Below are 14,222 nucleotides of genomic sequence, written 5' to 3'. Positions count from 1 at the left end.
CTTCTTCCTTGCTGAGCGGCCTTTCAGGTTATGTCGATATAGGACTCGTTTTACTGTGGATATAGATACTTTTGTACCTGTTTCCTCCAGCATCTTCACAAGGTCCTTTGCTGTTGTTCTGGGATTGATTTGCACTTTTCCCACCAAAGTACGTTCATCGCTAGGAGACAGAACGCGTCTCCTTCCTGAGCGGTATGACGGCTGCGTGGTCCCATGGTGTTTATACTTGCGTACTATTGTTTGTACAGGTGAACGTGGTACCTTCAGGCGTTTGGAAATTGCTCCCAAGGATGAACCAGACTTGTGGAGGTCTACAATTGTTTTTCTAAGGTCTTGGCTGATTTCTTTTGATTTTCCCATGATATCAAGCAAAGAGGCACTGAGTTTGAAGGTAGGCCTTGAAATACATCCACAGGTACACCTCCAATTGACTCAAATTATGTCAATTACCTATCAGAAGCTTCTAACGCCATGACACAATTTTCTGGAATTTCCCAAGCTGTTTAAAGGCACAGTCAACTTAGTGTATGGAAACTTCTGACCCACTGGAATTGTGATTACAGTGAATTTTAAGTGAAATAATCTGTCTGTAAACAATTGTTGGAAAAAATACTTGTCATGCAGAAAGTAGATGTCCTAACCGACTTGCCAAAACTATAGTTTGTTAACAAGAAATTTGTGGAGTGGTTGAAAAACGAGTTTTAATGACTCCAACCTAAGTGTATGTAAACTTCTGACTTCAACTGTATGTAAATGTAATATTTCACTTTTTTGTAAATATTTAATACATTTGTAAAAATGTCTAAAAACCTGTTTTCACTTTGTAATTATGGGGTGTGTGTAGAAGATTGATGAGGGGGAAAATAATTTAGTACATTTTAGAATAACGCTGTAACCTAACAAAATGTGGAAACCGTCAAGGGGTCTGAATACTTTCCGAAGGCACTGTGTGTGTATGTATGTGTGTGTGTGTATGTATGTACACTGCTCAAAAAAATAAAGGGAACACTTAAACAACACATCCTAGATCTGAATGAAAGAAATAATCTTATTAAATACTTTTTTCTTTACATAGTTGAATGTGCTGACAACAAAATCACACAAAAATAATCAATGGAAACCCAATTTATCAACGCATGGAGGTCTGGATTTGGAGTCACACTCAAAATTAAAGTGGAAAACCACACTACAGGCTGATCCAACTTTGATGTAATGTCCTTAAAACAAGTCAAAATGAGGCTCAGTAGTGTGTGTGGCCTCCACGTGCCTGTATGACCTCCCTACAACGCCTGGGCATGCTCCTGATGAGGTGGCGGATGGTCTCCTGAGGGATCTCCTCCCAGACCTGGACTAAAGCATCCGCCAACTCCTGGACAGTCTGTGGTGCAACGTGGCGTTGGTGGATGGAGCGAGACATGATGTCCCAGATGTGCTCAATTGGATTCAGGTCTGGGGAACGGGCGGGCCAGTCCATAGCATCAATGCCTTCCTCTTGCAGGAACTGCTGACACACTCCAGCCACATGAGGTCTAGCATTGTCTTGCATTAGGAGGAACCCAGGGCCAACCGCACCAGCATATGGTCTCACAAGGGGTCTGAGGATCTCATCTCGGTACCTAATGACAGTCAGGCTACATCTGGCGAGCACATGGAGGGCTGTGCGGCCCCCCAAAGAAATGCCACCCCACACCATGACTGACCCACCGCCAAACCGGTCATGCTGGAGGATGTTGCAGGCAGCAGAACGTTCTCCACGGCGTCTCCAGACTCTGTCACGTCTGTCACATGTGCTCAGTGTGAACCTGCTTTCATCTGTGAAGAGCACAGGGCGCCAGTAGCGAATATGCCAATCTTGGTGTTCTCTGGCAAATGCCAAACGTCCTGCATGGTGTTGGGCTGTAAGCACAACCCCCACCTGTGGACGTCGGGCCCTCATACCACCCTCGTGGAGTATGTTTCTGACCGTTTGAGCAGACACATGCACATTTGTGGCCTGCTGGAGGTTATTTTGCAGGGCTCTGGCAGTGCTCCTCCTGCTCCTCCTTGCACGAAGGCGGAGGTAGCGGTCCTGCTGCTGTGTTGTTGCCCTCCTACGGCCTCCTCCACGTCTCCTGATGTACTGGCCTGTCTCCTGGTAGCGCCTCCATGCTCTGGACACTACGCTGACAGACACAGCAAACCTTCTTGCCACAGCTCGCATTGATGTGCCATCCTGGATGAGCTGCACTACCTGAGCCACTTGTGTGGGTTGTAGACTCCGTCTCATGCTACCACTAGAGTGAAAGCACCGCCAGCATTCAAAAGTGACCAAAACATCAGCCAGGAAGCATAGGAACTGAGAAGTGGTCTGTGGTCACCCCCTGCAGAACCACTCCTTTATTGGGGGTGTCTTGCTTATTGCCTATAATTTCCACCTGTTGTCTATTCCATTTGCACAACAGCATGTGACATTTATTGTCAGTCAGTGTTGCTTCCTAAGTGGACAGTTTGATTTCACAGAAGTGTGATTGACTTGGAGTTACATTGTGTTGTTTAAGTGTTCCCTTTATTTTTTTGAGCTGTGTGTGTGTGTGTGTGTGTGTGTGTGTGTGTGTGTGTGTGTGTGTGTGTGTGTGTGTGTGTGTGTGTGTGTGTTTAATCAAACATATCCAAGCCAGAAGTAGATTTGATCTGCAACCAGTGCAATGATTGTCATCCATTTTTGTTGCTATTTTTGACTGTCAAAGGGCTCCAGAATGTTCTGAACAGAGGTCCATTTGCCTCCATGTTATTATGCGCTAGCTAATAGGACTGAACAGTCTGGAGACTGCTGTTTTACATTGTGTGGAGGTTTTTGAAAATATAAGGTTGTCGTAAACGCTGCTGATGTAACTTTAATGTGTGTTTTTGTAGATTTATGACGGGTTGTCGTAAACGCTGCTGTTAGCGTTGTGTGTTTGTTGATTGTAACTTTAATGTGTGTTTTTGTAGATTTATGACGGGGAGGAGAAGCCAGAGATCCTAGTGGATGGATGGAACGTCTACTTCTACGATGATCTGGAAAACCTAGTGAGTCACCGGAATTAAATCAACATCAATACGGGTTGTATTTACGATGGTGTTTTGTTCTTCACTGGTTGACCTTTTCTCGTGGCAAAGCAAGTGAAATAAACAATACAAAATTAACAGTAAACATTACACTTACAAAAATTCCAAAAAGAATTAAGACATGTCTATATACAGTGTTGTAACGATGTGCAAATGGTTAAAGTACAAAAGGGAAAATAAATAAACATAAATATGGGTTGTATTTACAATGGTGTTTGTTCTTCACTGGTTGACCTTTTCTTGTGGCAACAGGTCACAAATCTTGCTGCTGTGATGTCACACTGTGGTATTTCACCCAGTAGATATGGGAGTTTATCAAAATTGGATTTGTTTTCTAATTCTTTGTGTATCTGTGTTATCTGAGGGAAATATATGTCTCTAATATGGTCATACATTTGGCAGGAGGTTAGGAAGTGCACCTCAGTTTCCACCTCATTTTGTGGGCAGTGTTGCACATAGCCTGTCTTCTCTTGAGAGCTATGTCTGCCTACGGCGGCCTTTCTCAATAGCAAGGCTATGCTCACTGAGGCTGTACATAGTCAAAGCTTTCCTTAATTTTGGGTCAGTCACAGTGGTCAGGTATTCTGCCACTGTGTTCTCTCTGTTTAGGGCCAAATAGCATTCTAGTTTGCTCTGTTTTTTTGTTAATACATTCCAATGTGTCAAGTAATTATCTTTTTGTTTTCTAATGATTTGGTTGGGTCTAATTGTGTTGCTGTCCTGGGGCTCTGTGGGGAGTGTTTGTGAACAGAGTCCCAGGACCAGCTTGCTTAGGGGACTCTTCTCCAGGTTCATCTCTCTGTAGGTGATGGCTTTGTTATGGAAGGTTTGGGAATCGCTTCCTTTTAGGTGGTTGTAGAATTTAACGTCTCTTTTCTGGATTTTGATAATTAGCGGATATCGGCCTAATTCTGCACTGCATGCATTATTTGGTGTTTTACGTTGTACACAGAGGATATTGTTGCAGAATTCTGCATGCAGAGTCTCAATTTGGTGTTTATCCCATGTTGTGAATTCTTGGTTGGTGAGCGGACCCCAGACCTCACAACCATGAAGGGAAATGGGTTCTATAACTGATTCAAGTATTTTTAGCCAGATCCTAATTGGTATGTTGAATTTTATGTTCCTTTTGATGGCTTAGAAGGCCCTTCTTGCCTTGTCTCTCAGATCGTTCACAGCTTTGTGGAAGTTACCTGTGGCGCTGATGTTTAGGCCGAGGTATGTTTAGTTTGTTGTGTGCTCTAGGGAAACGGCGTCTAGGTGGAATTTGTATTTGTTGTCCTGGCAACTGGACCTTTTTTGGAACACCATTATTTTTGTCTTACTGAGATTTACTGTCAGGGCCCAGGTCTGTCAGGGCCCAGGTCTGTCAGGGCCCGCCCAGGTCTGTCAGAATCTGTGCAGAAGATCTATGTGCTGCTGTAGGCCCTCCTTGGTTGGTGACAGAAGCACCAGATCATAAGAAAACAGTAGACATCTGACTTCAGATTCTAGCAGGGTGAGGGTCGGGTGCTGCAGACTGTTCTAGTGCCCTCGCCAATTCATTGATATATATGTTGAAGAGGGTGGGGCTTAAGCTGCATCCCTGTCTCACCCTACGGCCCTGTCAGAAGAAATTTGTTTTTTGCCAATTTTAACCGCACACTTGTTTGTGTACATGGATTTTATAATGTCGTATGTTTTTCCCCGAACACCACTTCCATCAATTTGTATAGCAGACCCTCAGGCCAAACAAAGCATGAGAAGACTTTGCCTTAGTTTTGTTTGTTTGTCAATTAAGGGTGTGCAGGGTGAATACGTGGTCTGTCGTACGGTAATTTTGTAAAAAGACAATATGATATTTTTTCAGTACATTGTTTTCACTGAGGAAATGTACGAGTCTGCTGTTAATGATAATGCAGAGGATTTCCCCAAGGTTGCTGTTGACTCATATCCCACGGTAGTTATTGGGGTCAAATTTGTCTCCACTTTTGTGGATTGGGGTGATCAGTCCTTGGTTCCAAATATTGGGGAAGATGCCAGAGCCAAGGATGATGTTAAAGAGTTTTAGTATAGCCAATTGGAATTTGTGGTCTGTATATTTTGTAATTTCATTGATGATACCATCAACACCACAGGCCTTTTTTTGTGTGTTGGAGGGTTTGTATTTTGAACTGTTTCATCCAATGTAATTGGAAATCCAGTGGGTTCTGGTAGTCTTCAATAGTTGATTCTAAGATTTGTATTTGATCATCTACCGGTCAAAAATTTTAGAATACCTACTCATTCAATGTTTTTTCTGTATATTAACTATTTTCTACATTGTAGAATAATAGTCAAGACATCAAAACTATGAAATAACACATATGTAATCATGTAGTAATGAAAAAAAAGTGTTACACAATCAAAGTACAAATTTGAGATTCTTCAAATAGCCACCCTTTGCCTTGACAGCTTTGCACACTCTTGGCATTCTCTCAACCATCTTCATGAGGTAGTCACCTGGAATGAATTTCAATTAACAGGTGTGCTTTGTTAATTTGTGGAATTTCTTTCCTTAATGCGTTTTAGCCAACCATTTGTCTTATGACAATGTGGGGGGGGGGTGTATATAGAATATGGCCCTATTTGGTAAAAGACCAAGTCCATATTATGGCAAGAACAACTCAAATAAGCAAAGAGAAATGACAGTCCATCATTACTTTAACACATGAAGGTCAGTCAATACGGATAATTAAGAACTTTGAAAGTTTCTTCAAGTGTAGTCGCAAAAACTTTCAAGTGCTATGATGAAACTGACTCATGAGGACCGCCACAGGAAAGGAAGACCCAGAGTTACCTCTGCTGCAGAGGATAAGTTCGTTAGAGTTAACAGCCTCAGAAATTGCAGCCCAAATAAATGCTTCACACAGTTCAAGTAACAGACACATCTCAACATCAACTGTTCAGAGGAGACTGCGTGAATCCTTTGGTCTAGAGTCCAAATTGGAGATTTTTGATTCCGACTGCCGTTTCTTTGTGAGACGCTGTGTGGGTGAAAGGATGATCTCCGCATGTGTATTTCCCACCGTGAAGCATGGAGGAGGAGGTGTGATGGTGTTGTGGTGCGTTGCTGGTGACACTTGTCTGTGATTTATTTAGAATTCAAGGCACACTTAACCAGCTTGGCTACCACAGCATTCTGCAGCGATACACCATCCCATCTGGTTTGGGCTTAGTGGGACTACCATTTATTTTTCAAATTGAGATGAGTTGGACCGCAGAGTGAAGGAAAAGTAGCCAATAAGTGCTCAGCATATGTGGGAACTCCAAAGAGTTTTGGAAAAGCATTCCGGGTGAAGTTGGTTGAGAGAATGCCAAGAGTGTGCAAAGCTGTCATCAAGGAAAAGGGTGGCTACTTTGAAGAATCTGAAATATAAAATATATTTTTGATTTAACTCTTTTTTTGCTTATTATATGATTCCATATGTGTTATTTCATAGTTTGATGTCTCTATTATACTACAATGTAGAAAATAGTAAAAAATTAAGAAAAACCCTTTAATGAGTCGGTGTTCTAAGACTTTTGACCGGTAATGTATATGTTTTTGCTGTTTGTTCTTTGTTATCGGGACAAAAAAGATTGGAGAAGTGGTTTATCCAGACATCTCCATTCTGGATAGATAACTCTTCGTGTTGTTGTTTGTTTAGTGTTTTCCAATGTCCCCAGAAGTGGTTAGATTCTATGGATTCTTCAATCACATTGAGCTGATTTCTGACGTGCTGTTCCTTCTTTTTCCGTAGTGTATTTCTGTATTGTTTTAGTGATTCACCATAGTGAAGGCTTAGACTCAGGTTTTCTGGGTCTCAATGTTTTTGGTTGGACAGGTTTCTCAATTTCTTTCTTAGATTTTTGCATTCTTCATCAAACCATTTGTCATTTTTAGATTTGATAGAGAAACTGAAAGGTCAGATATACTGTTTATGTTTTCTACTGCCAAGTTACCACCTTCACTATTACAGTGGAATGTTTTGTCCAGGAAGTTGTTCTAGAAGGGATTGAATTTGTTGTTGCCTAATTGTTTTTTGGTTTCCACACTACATTCCTTCCATCTATAGCATTTCTTAATGTTACTCAGTTCCTTTGGCTTTGATGCCTCATGATTGAGTATTGCTCTGTTCAGGTATTCTGTGATTTTGCTGTGATCTGATAGGGATGTCAGTGAGGATTCAGACCCTTTGTTATGAGACACATTTTTTTTAGATCAGGTGCATTCTGTTTCTATTGATCATCCTTGAGATGTTTCTACAACTTGATTGGAGTCCACCTGTGGTAAATTCAATTGATTGGATATGATTTGGAAAGACACACACCTGTCTATATAAGGTCCCACAGTTGACAGTGCATGTCAGAGCAAAAACTAAGCCACGAGGTCGAAGGAATTGTCCGTAGAGCTCCGAGACAGGATTGTGTCGAGGCACAGATCTGGGGAAGGGTACCAAAAAATGTCTGCAGCATTGAAGGTCCCCAAGAACACAGTGGCCTCCATCATTCTTAAATGGAAGAAGTTTGGAACCACCAAGACTCTTCCTAGAGCTGGCAGCCCGGCCAAACTGAGCAATCGGGGGAGAAGGGCCTTGGTCAGGGAGGTGACCAAGAGAACCCTCTGTGGAGATGGGAGAACCTTCCAGAAGGACAACCATCTCTGCAGCACTCCACCAATCAGGCCTTTATGGTAGTAGAGTGGCCAGAAGGAAGCCACTCCTCAGTAAAAGGCACATGACAGCCAGCTTGGAGTTTACCAAAAGGCACCTAAAGACTCTCAGACCATGAGAAACAAGATTCTATGGTCTGATGAAACCAAGATTGAACTCTTTGGTCTGAATGCCAAGGGTCACGTCTGGAGGAAACCTGGCACCATCCCTACGGTGAAGCATGGTGGTGGCAGCATCATGCTGTGGGGATGTTTTTCAATGGCAGGGGCTGGGAGACTAGTCAGGATCGAGGGAAAGATGAACGGAGGAAAGTACAGAGAGATCTTTGATGAAAACCTGCTGCAGAGCTCTCAGGACCTCAGACTGGGGCGAAGGTTCACCTTCCAACAGGACAACGACCCTAAGCACACAGCCGAGACAACGCAGGAGTGGCTTCGGGACAAGTCTCTGAATGTCCTTGAGTGGCCCAGCCAGAGCCCGGACTTGAACCCGATCGACCATCTCTGGAGAGACCTGAAAATAGCTGTGCAGCGATGCTCCCCATCCATCCTGACAGAGCTTGAGAGGATCTGCAGAGAAGAATGGGAGAAACTCCCCAAATACAGGTGTGCCAAGCTTGTAGCGTCATACCCAAGAAGACTCGAGGCTTTAATCGCTGCCAAAGGTACTTCAACAAAGTACTGAGTAAAAGGTCTGAATACTTATGTTAATATGATATTTCATTTTTATAATTTTATAAATTTGTTAAAATATCTAAACCTGTTTTTGCTTTCATTATGGGGTATTGTTTGTAGATTGAGGAGCAAAAAAACGAACAATTTAATCAAATTTAGAATAAGGCTGTAACGTAACAAAATGTGGAAAAAGTTAAGGGGTCTGAAAACTTTCCGAACGCACTGTAACTATTTGGGCCAATAAAGGTATATTTAAGATCAAATCTCTCTGTGGCTCTCTTTCTCCCTCTCTCTAGCCTGAGCGGTGGCAGCAGAGGAACTTGGAGTCTGTAGGGGCTCTGTGGCTGGGCCTACTGCAGTTCTACACTGAGACCTTTGACTTCAGAGAACATGTCATCTCCATCAGACAGAGCGCTGCTCTCACCACCTTCAACAAGCAGTGGACCTCCAAGTACATCGTCATCGAGGGTCGGTACTAGACTGACTTCATTTATTCCTTTTCAACTCCTAGCACAGTTTTCTAGACAGTAAAGCTATTGAGTCGAGGGTCGGTTAAATGTGGAGGGGGTTGAGTGGAGATATGGAGTCGAGGGTTGGTTAAATGTGGAGGGGGTTGAGTGGAGCTATGGAGTCGGGTCGTAAACGTGGAGGGGGGTTGAGTGGAGGGTCGTAAACGTGGAGGGTCGTAAATGTGGAGGGGGGTTGAGTGGAGCTATGGTATGTGCTGGCTTTTGATTCAGCCCGCCGCTCACTCGCCTGACTCGGCCCGCCGCTCGCTCACTCGCCTGACTCGGCTTATCACCTAGTTGGAGTGTTTATCATTGCTGGGTTATAATAAAAGCCTGCTCACCCTGCAGCAGTCCCAAGGCCAGGGAGGGTTGATAACCAGTGAGATTGTTATCTCACCTAATGTTGTTGTTCTCTCCAGATCCTTTTGACCTGAACCATAACCTGGGAGCTGGCCTGTCCAGGAAAAGTAGGTGTTGTCTGTCTGACTATTAGCACTCTGACCTCACAGCTTCACATCTTCCTCTCAATAATCCATCTCTCTCTCTCTCGGTCTCTCTCCTTCTCTCTCCTTCTCTCTCGGTCTCTCTCCTTCTCGGTCTCTCCTTCTCTCTCTCGGTCTCTCTCCTTCTTCTCTCTCCTTCTCTCTCTCGGTCTCTCTCCTTCTTCTCTCTCCTTCTCTCTCTCGGTCTCTCTCCTTCTTCTCTCTCCTTCTCTCTCTCGGTCTCTCTCCTTCTTCTCTCTCCTTCTCTCTCTCGGTCTCTCTCCTTCTTCTCTCTCCCTCTCTCTCTCGGTCTCTCTCCTTCTTCTCTCTCCTTCTCTCTCTCGGTCTCTCTCCTTCTTCTCTCTCTCTCTCTTCTAGTGACTCTACTTCTTCTCTCTCCTTCTCTCTCTGGTCTCTCTCCTTCTTCTCTCTCCTTCTCTCTCTCGGTCTCTCTCCTTCTTCTCTCTCCTGTCTCTCTCTCTGGTCTTCCGTCTTCACTCACCTACCCTCCTATCTCTCTCTCGGTCTCTCTCCTACCTCTCTCCTTCGTCTCTCTCGATGGTTAGTATTCTCTCCTTCTTCTCTCCGGTCTCGTCTCGTTCTTCACTCTCCTTCTTCACTAGTCAATGGTGTCTCTCCTACCTCCCTCCTGGTCTCTCTCACTTCTTCTCTCTCCTTCTCTCTCTCGGTCTCTCTCTCCTTCTCTCCTTCTCTCTCTCGGTCTCTCTCTCTGTCTCTCTCCTTCTTCTTCTCTCTCCTTCTCTCTCTCGGTCTCTCTCCTTCTTCTCTCTCCCTCTCTCTCGGTCTCTCTCCTTCTTCTCTCTCCCTCTCTCTCGGTCTCTCTCCTTCTCTCTCTCTCTCCTTCATAGTGACCAACTTCATCATGAAGGCGTTCATTAATGGTCGAAGTGTGTTTGGAACGGCGGTCAAGGCCTACCCTCCTGAGTACACTAGTCAGATGGTTAGTATTCACTACCTACCCTCCTGAGTACGCTAGTCAGATGGTTAGTATTCACTACCTACCCTCCTGAGTACACTAGTCAGATGGTTAGTGTTCACTACCTACCCTCCTGAGTACGCTAGTCAGATGGTTAGTGTTCACTACCTACCCTCCTGAGTACGCTAGTCAGATGGTTAGTATTCACTACCTACCCTCCTGAGTACGCTAGTCAGATGGTTAGTGTTCACTACCTACCCTCCTGAGTACACTAGTCAGATGGTTAGTATTCACTACCTACCCTCCTGAGTACACTAGTCAGATGGTTATTGTTCACTACCTACCCTCCTGAGTACACTTTGTGACAGGAATGTGTTGTTGATCTTCTCAGGAGTTCTTCTTTGACCCTGAGGTGCTAACAGAGGGACAACTGGCTCCCAACGACCGCTGCTGCAGGATATGTGGCAAGATCGGACACTTCATGAGAGACTGTCCCATGCGCAGGAAGTAAGGAGTGCCACTAGCCGTGTGTGGTGTGTGTGTGTGTGTGTGTGTGTGTGTGTGTGTGTGTGTGTGTGTGCTTGTGTGTAATCTTCTCCTCTCTCCAGGTCTAGGCAGCGTCGTGAGCAGGAGGACAGAGCGGAGGGAAGGAGGGACTGGGCGGAGTCTGAGGGGGGAAGGGAGCGTCGTCAGGGCGACCGCTGGAGGCGACAGGATAGAGAAGCGATGCTGCTTCCTGTGTGGGAGCAACGCCCACATCAAGAAGGACTGCCCCCAGTACAGAGGACCGACAGGTCAGTACTGAGTCTGACTGACTGACTGTTAGTCTCTCTGGCTGGCTGTTTGTCTCGCTGGCTGGCTGACTGTTTCTCTCTGGCTGGCTGGCTGTCTCGCTGTTTGTCTCTCTGGCTGGCTGGCTGTCTCGCTGTTCTGGCTGGCTGGCTGTTTGTCGCTCTGGCTGGCTGACTGTTTGTCGCTGGCTGCTTGTCTCTGGCTGGCTGCTTGTCGCTGGCTGGCTGCTTGTCGCTGGCTGGCTGCTTGTCGCTGGCTGGCTGCTTGTCGCTGGCTGGCTGGCTGGTTGTCGCTGGCTGGGCTGGCTGGCTGGCTGGTTGTCGCTGGCTGGCTGGCTGCTTGTCGCTGGCTGGCTGGCTGCTTGTCGCTGGCTGGCTGGCTGGCTGCTTGTCGCTGGCTGGCTGGCTGGCTGCTTGTCGCTGGCTGGCTGGCTGGCTGCTTGTCGCTGGCTGGCTGGCTGCTAGTCGCTGGCTGGCTGGCTGGCTGCTTGTCTCTGTCTGGTTGTTTGTCGCTCTGGCTGGCTGCTTGTCGCTGGCTGGCTGCTTGTCGCTGGCTGGCTGCTTGTCGCTGGCTGGCTGCTTGTCGCCTGCTGGCTGGCTGCTTGTCGCCTGCTGGCTGGCTGCTTGTCGCCGGCTGGCTGGCTGGCTGCTTGTCTCTGTCTGGTTGTTTGTCGCTCTGGCTGGCTGCTTGTCGCTGGCTGGCTGCTTGTCGCCGGCTGGCTGCTGTAGGAAGTGTTGTGGTGTTGATGTTTCTGTCTTTCTGTTTGGTGCAGGAGCCAAAGCAGAGAACTCCTCCTCTCCCTCTATGAGCCACATGAGGAATTTTAGAGAGAGAGAAAGACGGGTACGATGAATATTCACACAAACATTGAGGCGCGCACACACACACACACACACACACACACACACACACACACACACACACACACACACACACACACACACACGTTCTAACACACTTGTGTTTATTTGTCCAGGGCTCCCCTCAACAGGAGAAGAAGAAGCAACAACAACATGTGATTTTGAGTCCACAAGCAGGTGAGTGGTTTATTGAGTCCACAAGCAGGTGAGTGGTTTATTGAGTCCACAAGCAGGTGAGTGGTTTATTGAGTCCACAAGCAGGTGAGTGGTTTATTGAGTCTACGAGCAGGTGAGTGGTTTATTGAGTCCACAAGCAGGTGAGTGGTTTATTGAGTCCACAAGCAGGTGAGTGGTTTATTGAGTCCACAAGCAGGTGAGTGGGTTATTGAGTCTACGAGCAGGTGAGTGGTTTATTGAGTCCACAAGCAGGTGAGTGGTTTATTGAGTCCACAAGCAGGTGAGTGGTTTATTGAGTCCACAAGCAGGTGAGTGGTTTATTGAGTCCACAAGCAGGTGAGTGGTTTATTGAGTCTACAAGCAGGTGAGTGGTTTATTGAGTCTACAAGCAGGTGAGTGGTTTATTGAGTCTACAAGCAGGTGAGTGGTTTATTGAGTCTACAAGCAGGTGAGTGGTTTATTGAGTCTACAAGCAGGTGAGTGGTTTATTGAGTCCACAAGCAGGTGAGTGGTTTATTGAGTCCACAAGCAGGTGAGTGGTTTATTGAGTCCACAAGCAGGTGAGTGGTTTATTGAGTCCACAAGCAGGTGAGTGGTTTATTGAGTCTACAAGCAGGTGAGTGGTTTATTGAGTCCACAAGCAGGTGAGTGGTTTATTGAGTCTACAAGGAGGTGAGTGGTTTATTGAGTCCACAAGCAGGTGAGTGGTTTATTGAGTCCACAAGCAGGTGAGTGGTTTATTGAGTCCACAAGCAGGTGAGTGGTTTATTGAGTCCACAAGCAGGTGAGTGGTTTATTGAGTCTACAAGCAGGTGAGTGGTTTATTGAGTCCACAAGCAGGTGAGTGGTTTATTGAGTCTACAAGCAGGTGAGTGGTTTATTGAGTCCACAAGCAGGTGAGTGGTTTATTGAGTCTACAAGGAGGTGAGTGGTTTATTGAGTCCACAAGCAGGTGAGTGGTTTATTGAGTCCACAAGCAGGTGAGTGGTTTATTGAGTCTACGAGCAGGTGAGTGGGTTATTGAGTCTACGAGCAGGTGAGTGGTTTATTGAGTCCACAAGCAGGTGAGTGGTTTATTGAGTCCACAAGCAGGTGAGTGGTTTATTGAGTCCACAAGCAGGTGAGTGGTTTATTGAGTCCACAAGCAGGTGAGTGGTTTATTGAGTCTACAAGCAGGTGAGTGGTTTATTGAGTCCACAAGCAGGTGAGTGGTTTATTGAGTCCACAAGCAGGTGAGTGGTTTATTGAGTCTACAAGCAGGTGAGTGGTTTATTGAGTCCACAAGCAGGTGAGTGGTTTATTGAGTCCACAAGCAGGTGAGTGGTTTATTGAGTCTACAAGGAGGTGAGTGGTTTATTGAGTCCACAAGCAGGTGAGTGGTTTATTGAGTCCACAAGCAGGTGAGTGGTTTATTGAGTCCACAAGCAGGTGAGTGGTTTATTGAGTCTACAAGGAGGTGAGTGGGTTATTGAGTCTACAAGCAGGTGAGTGGGTTATTGAGTCTACGAGCAGGTGAGTGGTTTATTGAGTCCACAAGCAGGTGAGTGGTTTATTGAGTCCACAAGCAGGTGAGTGGTTTATTGAGTCTACAAGCAGGTGAGTGGGTTATTGAGTCCACAAGCAGGTGAGTGGTTTATTGAGTCCACAAGCAGGTGAGTGGTTTATTGAGTCTACAAGCAGGTGAGTGGTTTATTGAGTCCACAAGCAGGTGAGTGGGTCTCATTTATCAAAGTCCCATCAGCAGCCTGATTTTCAGATGTGTCCATGCAAACAGGATTATTAGGAAAATCATTCTTCTTGCAAAGCATGTAAACATTTGAATCAAACTATTATATAAATCTGAATATTCTGTGAGCTGGTGTGGCCTACCACTTTGCGGCTGAGCCGTTGTTGCTCCTAGACGTTTCCACTTTTCTAATAACAGCACTTACAGTTGACCAGGGGGTAGCTCTAGCGGGGCAGAAATTTGATGAACTGACTTGGGGAAGGTGGTATTCTATGACGGTGCCACGTTGAAAGTCACTGAGCTCT

At 45.7% G+C, this 14,222-nt stretch overlaps 1 protein-coding gene across 1 annotated transcript in view; it reads left to right on the top strand.

The window, feature by feature from the left end:
• Positions 1 to 14,222, top strand: part of LOC106585979 (terminal uridylyltransferase 7) — a 79,177-nt gene that overhangs the window by 60,338 nt on the left and 4,617 nt on the right. The window contains 9 exon segments of the mRNA XM_045706904.1: positions 2,971 to 3,048; positions 8,731 to 8,902; positions 9,363 to 9,410; positions 10,295 to 10,386; positions 10,754 to 10,869; positions 10,971 to 11,078; positions 11,080 to 11,156; positions 11,927 to 11,997; positions 12,131 to 12,191. Of these exon segments, the coding sequence (XP_045562860.1) occupies positions 2,971 to 3,048; positions 8,731 to 8,902; positions 9,363 to 9,410; positions 10,295 to 10,386; positions 10,754 to 10,869; positions 10,971 to 11,078; positions 11,080 to 11,156; positions 11,927 to 11,997; positions 12,131 to 12,191 (823 nt within the window).

The sequence above is a fragment of the Salmo salar genome, chromosome ssa24, assembly GCF_905237065.1.
Source record: "Salmo salar chromosome ssa24, Ssal_v3.1, whole genome shotgun sequence".
Lineage (NCBI taxonomy): Eukaryota > Metazoa > Chordata > Actinopteri > Salmoniformes > Salmonidae > Salmo > Salmo salar.
Note: the sequence above shows the minus strand (reverse complement) of the source record. Positions and strands in the feature narration are given on the sequence as shown.